General features: G+C 54.4%; 1 protein-coding gene across 1 annotated transcript in view; it reads left to right on the plus strand.

The window, feature by feature from the left end:
* The window catches only part of TSPEAR (thrombospondin-type laminin G domain and EAR repeats), a 13,487-nt gene that overhangs the window by 403 nt on the left and 508 nt on the right, over positions 1 to 12,576 (plus strand). Inside the window, exons 2-11 of the mRNA XM_010137156.1 lie at positions 2,693 to 2,913; positions 3,005 to 3,243; positions 3,362 to 3,452; positions 4,040 to 4,196; positions 4,599 to 4,730; positions 6,165 to 6,397; positions 9,223 to 9,409; positions 11,387 to 11,616; positions 11,912 to 12,099; positions 12,429 to 12,530. Coding sequence (XP_010135458.1) covers positions 2,693 to 2,913; positions 3,005 to 3,243; positions 3,362 to 3,452; positions 4,040 to 4,196; positions 4,599 to 4,730; positions 6,165 to 6,397; positions 9,223 to 9,409; positions 11,387 to 11,616; positions 11,912 to 12,099; positions 12,429 to 12,530 — 1,780 coding nt within the window. The remainder of the gene's footprint in view (positions 1 to 2,692; positions 2,914 to 3,004; positions 3,244 to 3,361; positions 3,453 to 4,039; positions 4,197 to 4,598; positions 4,731 to 6,164; positions 6,398 to 9,222; positions 9,410 to 11,386; positions 11,617 to 11,911; positions 12,100 to 12,428; positions 12,531 to 12,576) is intronic.

Raw genomic sequence — 12,576 nt, forward strand, 5'->3', positions numbered from 1 at the left:
CCCCAGAAAGTGTGCTCCATTTTGGGGGGCATGTGGCTGCTGTGGGGGGCTCCACATGGAACAGCCTCTTCTGGGCAGACCAGCACTGGGGGTTTTGGTGGACTGAGTCTTGGGATGACAGCATGGTATGGTGCCTTGGGTGCTATATCTGCCAGCTCCCTGCCTGCACCCATGAGCAGTGGGTAGTGGGGTCATCCCTGCACCTTCAGCCCCCCAGTGTGGCACAGGATTGCGGAGCATCCAGCCTTTCTTGATGTTATGGGGAGAGCTACATGCCCATCCCTGTGGCACATAGGTCTGCTGGCCCTGGGAACCAGAAAAGAAAGGGCTGGAAGAAGAAGTAGAGGAGTGCCATGAAGTCCCCCTGGAAAGTCCCTCCCTCCCCAGGCTCTCTGGGGCTCTCTGTGCTCTGCCAGACACAACCTACGCCCTCCCAGCAGCAAAACCTCACAGAAAGCTTCCACCCTGCTTCCTCCAGCCGAGGAACTGGCAGCTCCGACAGCATTTCCCACGGGGAAGCACTGAGAACAGTCCAAGCGAGAGAGGATCTCTGTCCCCTGCCTCTGCCTTTTCATCCCTGTCCTCATGCCGTGTGGTCCCTGCATGGGCTATGCGACTTCAGCTCGTTTTTGGGGGCTGCTTGGGCCCAAGCTCTATGTGCTTGGGGTTTGTCTCAGTTTGATGGCACCTGTATGTACATTGTATTACAGCCCAGACAGCAGTGAGAAGGAAAGCTGGGAGAGATCAGAGTGGTTCTGCCCACCACCTCCTCCATCATGGTGCTCCGATGTCTCTGGGGACATCACCACCGCCCCAAGCAGCCTTGGCTGGAGGGATCCCAGGGGTGCTGAGGCCCCAACATCAGCACCTTTACCCTCCCCTGCATCCCACCTGCCAGCACCTGGCTCTGGCTCCCAGCACAGCCCTGATGGCATCCAGCTTCGTGCAGCCACCATGCAGAACATGCTGCTGCCAGGCACGTGCACTCCCTGACCTGGGCTGGAACACCCCAGCTGCTCTCGCAGCCATTGACTGCTGGCTCCGCTCTGGTTGCTGGCAGTAACCAGTGCAGGAGGCAGATTAGGACGGACATCTTTGGGTTTAGGATTTGGTTTTGGTTTTAGGAATTGGTCCCTTCCTGGCCTACAGCCTCTGGCAGAGCCTACAGCCCTGGCTGAGCTGTCTCCTGGCTCATGCCAGCCATCCCCAGGGCAGTCGAGGGCTCCTAAACCCCTCTGCAAATCCAAGTCTGAATTCAGCTTGTGCTTTTTGCTGAGAAAAACAGGAACTTGTCATTCCCCAAGTCATGCATTTCTGAAATGAGTTGTTTCAGTTAAGCCTCATCACTCTCCCCACCACCCACCCCCACTCCACGAGGTTTTGCTTTAGAAGCAGCTTAAACCAGCAGAGGGGTGGCAGGAAGGACACAGAGGTGGCAGGGTGGGAAGGACCTTGCTGGTCTCTCTGCTCCAGGCTGGATGGAGACACAAGAGCAGGATCCTTCTTGCTCTGTCCGTCTGGGTTTTGGCTGGCTGGGAGTGCCCAGGGGAAACACCTCCCCACTCCAGCTGGTTTGGATTCAGACACAAGCTGGTCCAGCCTTGCTCACAGCTCCCATCCTCCTAGCTCTCCTGCTGAGCTCCAGCAGCTGAGATTTATTAGTAAAAATAGGAGGTAAAAGCTCAGCCTCGCTGGGGATGAGGCAGAGTCAGGGATCTTTTAGTCTAGTCAAGACCTGCTTCATCCTCTGGGCATTATCACTGAGCCTCTCTGGTGTTTGCTGCGGGTGCCAGAGTCCTGCCAGGGAAGTGTTCAAAAATGCTAAGAGGGGGTCAGGGTGAGGAAGTGGGAGAAGCACCTGCTGCAGGTACAACACTTCCCCCAGCTGCTGGCACGGGGCTTGCCAGTATGTTGGAGCAGCAGCCACCCTGGCAGTGTTATGTGGGGATGGCTTTGCAGTGCTGGTGCACGCTGTTGTTCTTCACCTGGGTGATGCCCAGGGGCTGGGCACGTTGTTTTGTCTTCTGGAGAGAGGATAATTATTTAATGAGCAGTTTTGGTGTCTGCCGGGGGAGTTGGTGCGCGCTGTTGTTCTTCACCTGGGTGATGCCCAGGGGCTGGGCACGTTGTTTTGTCTTCTGGAGAGAGGATAATTATTTAATGAGCAGCTTTGGTGTCTGCCGGGGGAGTACACGTGTGTGTGTATGTGTGTGCGTGTGTGCATGTTGTGTGTGCAATTAGGGCTGGGTTGGGAGAGCTGGGACTAGGACTGGAGTGCTCAACCACCCTGGGTGGCCCCCCCGTGAGTGAGCCTGGAGTGCCAGATCCCTTCCTGCTCTCCTGGCTCCATTTGCAGTTGCTGGTGCTGGTGGATCCTGAGGAAGCTGGTAGTTCTAGCTGGTCCTGGCCCCAGGGATTCAGATGTCGACCTTGGTGGCTGGAGGGCAAACCTCCCCTGCGTCCTTGAACCAGTGGCTTGGTGCAGACCCCAGCCAGGGGATGGCAGGCTACCAAGGCTTGCCAGGCCCGCCTGCTGCCATGGAGCACTCTGGCCAGCACTGGAGATGGGCTGACTGCCTTGAGTAAGCCAGGCAGCAGAGCACCTCACTGCAAGGTGGGGACCCCATCCCGCAATGGGACAGCATCAGATGGCTGCGGTTGTCATGATGTGCCCCACTGCCTCTTGACGTAGACCTGCACCCGCTGGACATCCTCTCGGAGGTGATCCCTGCTGGCCGGCTGGCACATGGCATGAGAGTGTTTAAAGTGCAAGGAGTGCGTGGCTTCCAGCTCGCTGCCTCGCAGCCCAGTGCCCTGGTCTTCCCTGCCTCCCGGCTCTTCATCCACTGTGACCGCTTCCCTGAGGAGTTCTCCATCATTGTCACGCTGAGGGTCCTCAGTGTCCCTGCCAAGGTAAGTGCTGCTGTCTGGGCATGGAGTGGGCACAGCACAGCCCAGCCCTGCAGCTTGTGGCATGTAGATTTGAGTCAATGCCCTTCCGCAGAGAAACGAGTATGTCTTCACGCTGATGGCAGAGGAGAGCCCCAGTGTGCTGGTGGGGCTGCGCTATGCCCCCAACAAACTCCACTTCCTCTTCTGGAGCCCGGAGCATGCCGGCAGCTGGCAGACCCGTGTCACATTCCCCAATGTCTCCCTCTCTGACAACCAGTGGCACACACTCATCCTGGCTGTCTCTGGCCAGTCCTTCTCCCTGACGGTGGACTGCAGCATCTCCAAGGATGTGTAGGTTAGGGGCCATGGTGAGGGGCTCAGGAAGGCTGGCAGGGCTATGTTCCTCCACCAGCATCTCCTCCAGCCACCAGCAGATGCCATGAAATTGTCCCTGCCTCTTCCTCTGCAGAGTGGCGGAGACACCATTTCCAGCCTCTCTGTCGGTAAAGAGAGCCAGCTTCTACCTGGGCAACAGGAGAAGAAGAAAAGGCATGTTCACGGTAGGTGTCCCAAGGTGTGGGGCTGCCTGGGGGCACTTGTAGATGGCCATGGGGCAAGCTGCAGTCCCCTCAGCCCCCTGTGCTAGTAAGGCTTGGGCCGCATCGCAGGCAGTGGAGGTAGCTGGGGGTCCCACTGCTGGGCTCGGTCCCCATTTGGCTGTGGGCATGCAAGACACAGTACTGGTGACTAGGACTTTGTGGGACATACGTGTTTTTAAGAGGATGTTGTCAGCGGTGCGATGGCAGAAAGGCAGCTGATGGCACAATCTGATTGATATAAAAGTTAGGGCGGTGCCTGATCCTGACCAGTAGTGAAAAGTGGGGGCAGTGAAAGCCATCTGCAGCTAAGTACATTGCCAATGCTCCCCTTGCACCAGCTGTTAAACCGCCCAGGATGGGGATTTTGGCAGGCTGGGCATGCAGTGAGGACCTGATAAATGTGCATGAATCCCATGGAGGCTTCCACAGCCTGGAGGGAGGGCAACAAGCAAGAAACGTGAGGGAAATTCAGAGCATGAATCACCTGGAGTTTCCATTTCTTGGTCTTGCTGGTCTTGCTCTCCATCCTGCTGCTCCTGTTTTCCCAGGGCTTGCTGAGACAGCTTGTCTTGCTGCCAGGAGCCGATGCAACCCCTCAGATATGCACTGCCCTGAACTTTAGAGTAGCGACGCTCTCTGTCCCCACTGTTCTCCAGGATTTCCCTGCAAAGTCTGTGAGCAACGAGGTGCTAAAATACCCCTACGGTCAGTAACAACATGTGGCACAGGCTCCGTTGGCTGCCTTCGGTGTTTGTTGAGGAAGGCTCTTAGTGAGGGACTGGGCGTGGAGCATGAGCAGAGATGTTTCTCAATGTGTGTGGGAGGTGGGATCCCTGTCCAAAACCCCCCTAGACAGCCGCAATGCCCCTGCCCCAGTCCCTCGGCAGTGCTGGGCTCATGCCAGTAGCCCCATGGGTGCCAGCCTCCAGGGTTGTCTCAGAGAGTGGCTTCCCACCTTGGTGCCAGGATGCCTTTTCCTGTTCCCTGCTGCCCATCATCAGGACAGGACTGGGATATACTACGCTCCCTGTGGGCGTGGGGATGAGCCTCGCTGCTCTTCCGTCGTGTGTGCTAAGAGATGTCTTCCTTGATCCTCTCTGTGCCCAGAGACCGACACAAAAGTGACCCTGGGGACCCGTCCACCCTGCACCAAGCAGGAGAAGGCGCAGTTCTGGTTCAATGCCTCCCAGCGAGGGCTGTACCTCTGCAATGGCAGCACCTGGATTTCCATGCTGGAAGGTACTGGTGTGCAATACATTCTTAGGGATGGTGGGAGGCTCTGCAAGCAGAGGAGAAGCAGACATTTGCCGTTGACAGCACTTTGGGGTGGGAACCAATTCAGGCAACAAGCAGAATGAAGGGTCTGGGGTGTCCTCCTGCCTCTGCTGCTTGGATGGACTTCACTTTGCTCTTGTAGCTCTGGATTAAAGCACCTCTCTGAGCCAGCTCCCTGATCACTTAACACAGTGCCTGTGTTGTCCATCCGCCTTGTCCATGTTGTCCATTCCTCTTGGGGCTTCTCCAGTCAGGAACAAACTACTGGTCTGTCCAAGTGGGACTGCTCACCCCACTGAGAGCCTCACCTGGAGTGCTGGGGTGCTCCCCACCATGGGGTTCTTAGAGACTAGTGTTTCTGGTACAGAAGCAATTGTGGGGTGGACAAGAAGGAGCAGAAAGACTCATCAGCTGCCAGAGGTACCAGAGGGAGCAATGGAAGGGTGGTGGAGGCAGGTCCCTGTGTCTTCCCAGTTCTGATGGCCTTTGTGCAGAAAATTGTTGGGCAACATTGGAGAAACATTGGTGGGAAAGCAACCAGAACCTGGATGGATGGATGAATGGACGTACTTTAATAATGAAATGGATTTTTCTCACTGACACTCTCCCGCTCACTTGAGGCAGTCCGCCCAGGATCCCTGGTGAAGACATGGAGGATGGAGCATGCCAGTATCCAAGCCATCCTTCCCCTGTCTCCTGGGTTTTTTCTTATGCTGGCACCCACGTGGTGGGTTTGGATGGATGAACCACTTAGTCCCCACAAGAGCTGGCAGTGTCTGGACTCCCCATCTTTCCCTGCCTCTGAAAAGCATCAGGATTGGCACCATGTCCTTGTTTACCAAGGAGACCTCATACTGGGGTCTGAACTGCACTCCTTGGTGCCGCCAACACCGGCCCTTCTTGTACCCCTTCTCATGCCATTTGTCCTTTCCAGTGCCCACCCATTTGCCATTGGGACGGCTCTTAACCTATCTGTTCTAATTTCTGGCATTGATTCTGTATAAGTGTTCTCTAACTTCTTCCAGAGCTCTTGCTGGCTCCTGCCAGAGAAAACATCCAGTGCAGGGCTGCTGCAGATAGGTATGGGTTAACCAGGCTCGTCTCAGGAGCCCAGGTCCTTTCGCTCTAGGTCTCTTCCTCTCTTCCTCGTTCTCTCTAGGATAAATATGTCAACCTGCTTCATAAGAAGCAATCAAAGTCCATGGTGGGTCATTCTTCACCGCTTCCAGAGGAGACTGCCTGTCAGAACATTTTGCAGCCCTGCCTTCCACTGGAGAACAGGCAGGAGTGAACGGGGTTGGATGTGTTGTCCCATGAATTGGAGACAAGCCTTTTACCATCCCTCCAGGCAAGATCATCTGGTTTTGACCTCACCCCTCTGTTTTTGTGGTCTTCTAGTCCATCAAAGGCTGGACTATGTGGAGGAGTACCAGAACCTGGTGACCAACTCTGAGACAATGGGCGTTGAGGTCTTCACCATCCCAAAGGTGGGTCTGTTCGCAGCCACAGCCAACCGGTTCACCCCCCCAGGATCAGCCATCTATAAGTGGACTGATGGGAAGTTTGCGCCCTACCAGAACATACCCACCTATCAAGCTCAGTCCTGGAAATATTTCACCATAGGAAAGAAGGTAAGTCAGCCTGGAAAATTATTTCAGTGCCTTCATATTTCAGTATATTAAACTGCAATTGCCTAACCCTGGCTTCTCCTCTGAAGGCCTGAGTCTCAGGCATAGTTTAGAGGGTGAATCTCTCTTCTCTTTGATGGGGTCACACTGATACACATATTCAGGTCTGTCTTAGTTTCTGCCAGCTGATCTGTGGGCTGACCTCTGTGTTTTACTATTTTTGCCAAGACACAACTACATCCTCTCAGCCCATTTTCAGCATCTGATGCTGGCAGCACCGGTTATTGTGTGTCCAGAGTGCTCAGAACTCTTCCCTGGAGATCTCCAGGATTTCTGCGATGTGTTAGCCTCCAAAGCCAGTTGTTGGAGCTGAATCCTACATGTGCTGGGGTTCGTTTCTAGCAGACTCCTGCCTCAAATGTAGTGAGTTCCACTGTCGATATGTCATTTGTGCAGAGTGCAAAGCTACAGTCCACCCTGGTCTGGGTGTGCTCATAGCGCAGCCTTCACCCTGGCACAAAGGCTGACCCCCCTGGAAAGCAGGTTTTGCTGCAGTTTGCATCTGGCACCATGAAGCAAGACAGGTATCACCCCAGGCAGTGGCTGTGGCATTGTTCTTACATGGGAAGCGCATGTAACACGGGAGCACAGAGAGCAAAGCCCTTCCTGAGCTCTGGCTATGGCGGGTGTCCTGCTTTGTATAAGGTCTGATCTGATCTCAATCTGTGGTCTTAGAGCAATCAGAGCTCATAGCTCCCTCCTGAGACCCAGAGTCCAATCTTCTGCGTTTTTAATCCCTCTTCCTTTTAAATCATTCCAGGACTTTGGAGTCATCTCTTCTCCCCTGGGCAATCTGCCATGGGACTTCTGCAGAGGATCCGCCTGGTTCCTCCACCTGAGGAGATACTTAAGAGCCTCAGGCAAGCCAAACACACGTCTGCTGAGAGCCAGCTATGTGCAGAGCTCCCAGGGGAGTTGGGATCATTCCCCCTCCAGCACAACCTGTTCTGGCTTTGTCACCAGATGCCATGCAGGGTGGCTGAAGGGCTCCCCCCTTGGAAGCCACATGCTCCAGGGTATAGAGGGATGAGCAGAAGTCCTGCCTCCGGGCTTGGTGGCACCAATGCCCTGATGTTTGGACACAAATGGGCTACATCCCCATTACCTGCCTGACATTGGGATCCTGCAGAAAACCTGGTCAAACCCTGAAAATGCAGCTGTGTTGCAAAGCTGGCTTTGGGCTGGGAACATGCCTGCCATCCCCAGTGCTGTGCCTGCTCTGCAAAGCTCTGGCTGCACCCTCATGGGCAGGAGATAGGAACATTCTCGGCTGTGTATATCTGCTGATTGGAACTACCTTGAGACTCCACAGTGTTAGTGTGGACCCACAACAGCCCCTTGCAATGATGTCTGCAGGGGCAGAGGAGACCACCAGGCAGGGATGTTCCCCAGTCCCCACGGTTCCTGCACAGTGAAGTACTTGTGTTGATGCTCACCAAAGCTCATGTGCTCTGGGTTTGTTTTCAGGTCTTGACAGAGGAAAAACTTACTCAGACTTGCTAGGCAGGATGGCCTCTCTCCTGCACAGCTTGGGGCAGGTTTTCTAATTGGGGCTAGCCTTGGTGCTCCAGAATGGCTGGGGATAGAGGCAGGTGCCCTGCATACTTGGGATGTTTCTGCATGGAGGTGATGACTAGACAGATGTTGCACCAGCAATGGTACAGATCTCTCCAGTTAGCCCCGGTTCCTCACCCACATTTCATGTGGGATACCCCTCTGCATCGGTACCTATACCAGGACCTGCTAATGCTCTGCTGGGATGGGATGAAGAGACCCAGAGGGTAGTGTCGGAGTCTCCTAGTGTCTCCTGTCAATGGAGAGCAAGACACTGCAGGCTCCTGAGTTGCAGGATCCAGGCCTTTCTCTTCTATCTGAAGCTGTGTTTCTGGAGATGTTCTGAAAGGACTTCCTGGACTGGGGCTTGCAGGGTGAGCTGCCCAGCACTGAGCATGTGTCAACCCAGCACTGGCCTCCACTGAGGGTGAAAGGTCTCCATCCTTGTGGGTGGCTGAGCCTTAGCTGAACAAAGCCCTAGGCTGGTGCTGGCAGGGTCCTGCACTGGGCAGGAGGCAGCAGGCTGCCCCACTGACTGTTTTCTCATCATGTGCTTCTTTGTGGCCCAAACTGGAGTACAACCTTTGCTGCTCCATGCGAAACATGCTGGAGTGATGGAACCAGATGCCACACTCCCATGAGCTTGGATGTGCTCCCTGCCTTACAGAAGCCCATCCCTGATGCTGTATGCTTGCAGGGGGATTTTCTTGGTCTGGAAAATGTTTTATTTCAGGGAATCATTATCATTGTTATTGTCGTTACCACATCTTCTATCTTTCTTCTGAACTACCTTTCCTTACAGGGAAGATTTGATAGCTCGGACCTCCCTTCCTCTTCAGTCTGTTTTGCTAGCACATCCCCAGGCTTGGCAGGGCGTGAGCCGCTTCATCAAGGCTCTCCCTCTGCTCAGCTCGGAGGCTGTGGCTGCAAGTACCTGCCCCAGCTTTGCATACAGTGGGCACCACTGCTACTGTGCACAAAGACCCCCACAAGCTACCAGGTTCCTGATCCTCCTTTGGGTGCATTATGCTGCTTGGGGGCTCCTTGGGAACACTTGCCAGCCAGGGCTGTCTTGTTCTACACCAGCAACCTCAGTCCCTGGCCCTGCATCCCATGGACGTCTGCTCCCCCCCATCCCATCTTCACCCTGCCCATGCTTGTCTGCACCCCTTGGAGAGGAGAAAACCAAGATGTCCTGGCTTGTTATTTTTCAGATCTTCTTAGCAGTGGCGAATTTTGAGCAGAATGACAGGGGTCAGGAGTTCTCTGTTATATACAAGTGGAGCCGCAGGAAAGAGAAATTCATCACGTACCAGAGGATCGCCACGCACAGCGCTAGGGACTGGGAGGCATTTGTCATTGAGGGAGAGGCATTCCTCGCAGTGGTCAACCACAGAGAAGGTACCCAGCCTTTATATTTCCTTCTGGCCAGTCTCAACTGGGACTGGTGGCCCTGGGGTGCTGTCGGGTACCATAACATCCCTGCATGCACCCTGCTCAAGACAATCCTCCTGTTGTTGTGGAAATACTGCAGCTCCCTCTGCATCCTGGAGTACAGGGCTAAGCCGGAGAGTCAGTGCTCTCAGTGCTGACCATGGTGTCTCTCAGGAAGCCCTTTCAGACAGTCTCATTTTAGGAGAGAAAAGCATTTGGGGAGGTGTCTGGCATGGTCCCTCTCTGAGTTTCTGACCATGGGGGACAAGGACAAGAGTGGGGATACTGTCTTTGCTGTCTCTCTGCTTCTTTTCAGTTGTTTCCCAAATGCTACCTAACACAGTGGAGTGGTGAGGGCAGCTGCATGGGTTTGCAGAGCCTAAGCCTTTTGAGAAGCCAAAGCCTTGACATTGTGGGCACACAGGAAGCCAAGTGAGAGCCTGCTGATATCTCGCCCTCCCTGGGCACCCTGCAGACGTGCTCTAGCCTCATTTCTCTCTCGGGCCATGAGTTGTTCTGGATTGAGGCCTGCACCTCTGAGCATGGGGGATGAATGGGTCAATTCTACAGCCCTGGATCTCCAGGATGCTGGGCCAGCGGGCTCCTTCCTTGCCGTCAGGGCTGGCTTCTGGGGCATCAGCTCCTCTGGCACCAGGCTAAAAGCTGCCTATGAGCTGGGCTAGAAACTACCCGTGTCACCTCCATTGGACCCTACCATGGCCAGTTTGGACAAGATCTGCTCCCATTGCAGTGGCAGCAGAAAGGTCCCTTCAGCGGCCATGCACATCATGCAGGGGTTAAGACCATCATGGCCAAGCCAAATCCTTAGGGGTTAGTGGAGGGTCGGTTCCTGAGGACCTGCCGCTTATCCATGTGGACATTTTCTACATACCCTATTCTCCCTGTAGCCCTTCTTGCCAAAGTGTCTTCCGTTGCAATGAGGATTGCCCATAAACCCATTAACACATGGTTACGCTGCTGCTCAGCCAGCAGAAACACCAGTGCAGCCAGGTTGAGTAGAGCAGTGCTTAGTGAGTGTGGGATGGAAAGGAGCTGGTGGTGCTCCCTTCCTGTCCCAGTGAAGCCACAGCTCTTTATTAGAAGAGCTTCTCTGGCTGGAGGGGTCATGCCAGGCTGAAGTTTTCTAGCTTTAAAGCCGGCTGGGCCCCACACAGATGTGAGGTCAAGATGCTTGAACAGAGCGCAGGACCTAGAAGGAGCATGTGCTTTGGTGCTGATGGGCTCAGACGTGATCAGCCTGGGGCAGGCTGCGGCATCCCCTCCCTCTCTCTAGAATTTGTGCCATCTGCAGGGAGCTGCACATTGGAAGCCCGTAGCCAGCTCTAGCACTCAGGAGCTGAGCACAGGGACTTAGCAAAGGAGCGCTGAAAAATGGCAGCGTGGTGCCATTCCAGCTGTGGTCCCCTCCCAGATGTGCAAGCTTGCGCACAAAGGGTGATGGCAGCCCATTTTATCAGTAGCGTAGGGAGTCAGCTGGGACTGGCTCCCCTACACATGGCTGAATCATTAAAGGGTGATGGCAGCCCATTTTATCAGTAGCGTAGGGAGTCAGCTGGGACTGGCTCCACTACACATGGCTGATCCATGGGACAGCCAGCAGAGCTTGGCCACCCCAGGACACTGGCATGGTGCTCTGGTGTGCTGCTTGTGTGGGGATACAGCACCCTCCTGTCCCTCCTCTGCCGGGAGCTGCCGCAAAGCTGCCACCGCATGCTCAGGAACAAGCTGCCAGCATGTTCGATGAGGATGGAGGCTCTAGAGTCTCTTTGGCTGCTTCTTGGGGAGCAATTGGTCACTAGCAAACAGCCTTGCAACCTGCTGGCAAATATTTTCGTAGCTGAACCTGTTTCTGGGTCTTGTCTCTTCTGCAAGACAGGTATTCCTTTTCCTCATAGTGCCTGTCTGTCTGTCTGTCTCCCCCAGGGAATAACCACAACATAGACAGCGTGATATACAGGTGGAACCCCAGCACAGGCTTGTTTGAAACCAACCAGACCATCCCTACCTCTGGAGCCTATGACTGGGAATTTTTCACCATTGGGCCGTATTCCTTCCTAGCTGTGGCTAACACCTTCAATGGCACATCCACGAAGATCTACTCACACATCTATATCTGGCTCAGTGGCTCTTTCCAGCTCTTCCAGTCTATCCTGGTAAGACTTGACCATTGATCAAATTCTACTCCTCCATCTCTCCTCTGGCTTTAGTCAAGTCAGGGTATAATTTCTGAGGCAGGTGCTCTTTAGTTCTCTGGAAAGGTAGTTGATAGTTTCCACTGATTCTCCCATAGGGATAGAGGGAGTGAGGTTTAATTTTTTCTTTGAAGGGTTTTGGGAGTGGGTAGCTTTTCCTGTGCGCCTCCAGCAGGTCTCCCTGCCACCTCTCAGCATCCTTGGCTTGCAAAGGCTTGTCCACATCCAGCTTCTCACGTGGCTTCCCTTCTCACAGACTTCCGGTGCTGCTGACTGGGAGGTCTTTCATATCGGGAACAGAGTCTTCCTGGCTGTGGCAAACAGCCACAGCTATGACAGTGGGATGCCAGCACCCTCTAACTTCTATGCCATCAACTCCTCCATCTATGAGCTAAACATCACTGCCCAGATGTTTGTCAAATTCCAGGACCTCCTCACCTACAGGTACCTGTGCAAAGAGTCCACATCCTTCCCCTGAGTAACCTGGAGATCTGCTGGAGGGTTCATGCATGTTTTATATGCTGCCAGGGTCAAAGACTGGTGGGGAGGGCAGTGGGTGACAGGTCTTCAGCAGCAAATCCCAGTGGGAGCTTGGAGAAGGCCCTGGATTTGGGAAAAAGGGTGGGTTTCCCTTCAAGAACAACCTGGAAAGAGCAGGATTTTCTGTGTTTCCTCAGGGTGGCAGAGATTGGGGTGGGCTCAGCTCTGCAGAGCTTCCATGGCTGGCCGTGGAGGGGCCACCTCACCTGTCCCTCTGCTTGCTTCATCCCCAGTGCCCTGGACTGGGAGTTCTTCTCGGTGGGAGATGACTCTTTTCTGGTGGTAGCAAACTCCTTCGATGGCTTCACCTTCTCTGTTAACAGTATTATCTACAGGTACTGCTGTGGGAGGAGGGTGGAGTTGGGTTGTTGGGTGGTTGTT

This window comes from Buceros rhinoceros, unplaced genomic scaffold (assembly GCF_000710305.1).
Source record: "Buceros rhinoceros silvestris isolate BGI_N320 unplaced genomic scaffold, ASM71030v1 scaffold12945, whole genome shotgun sequence".
Classification (NCBI taxonomy): domain Eukaryota; kingdom Metazoa; phylum Chordata; class Aves; order Bucerotiformes; family Bucerotidae; genus Buceros; species Buceros rhinoceros.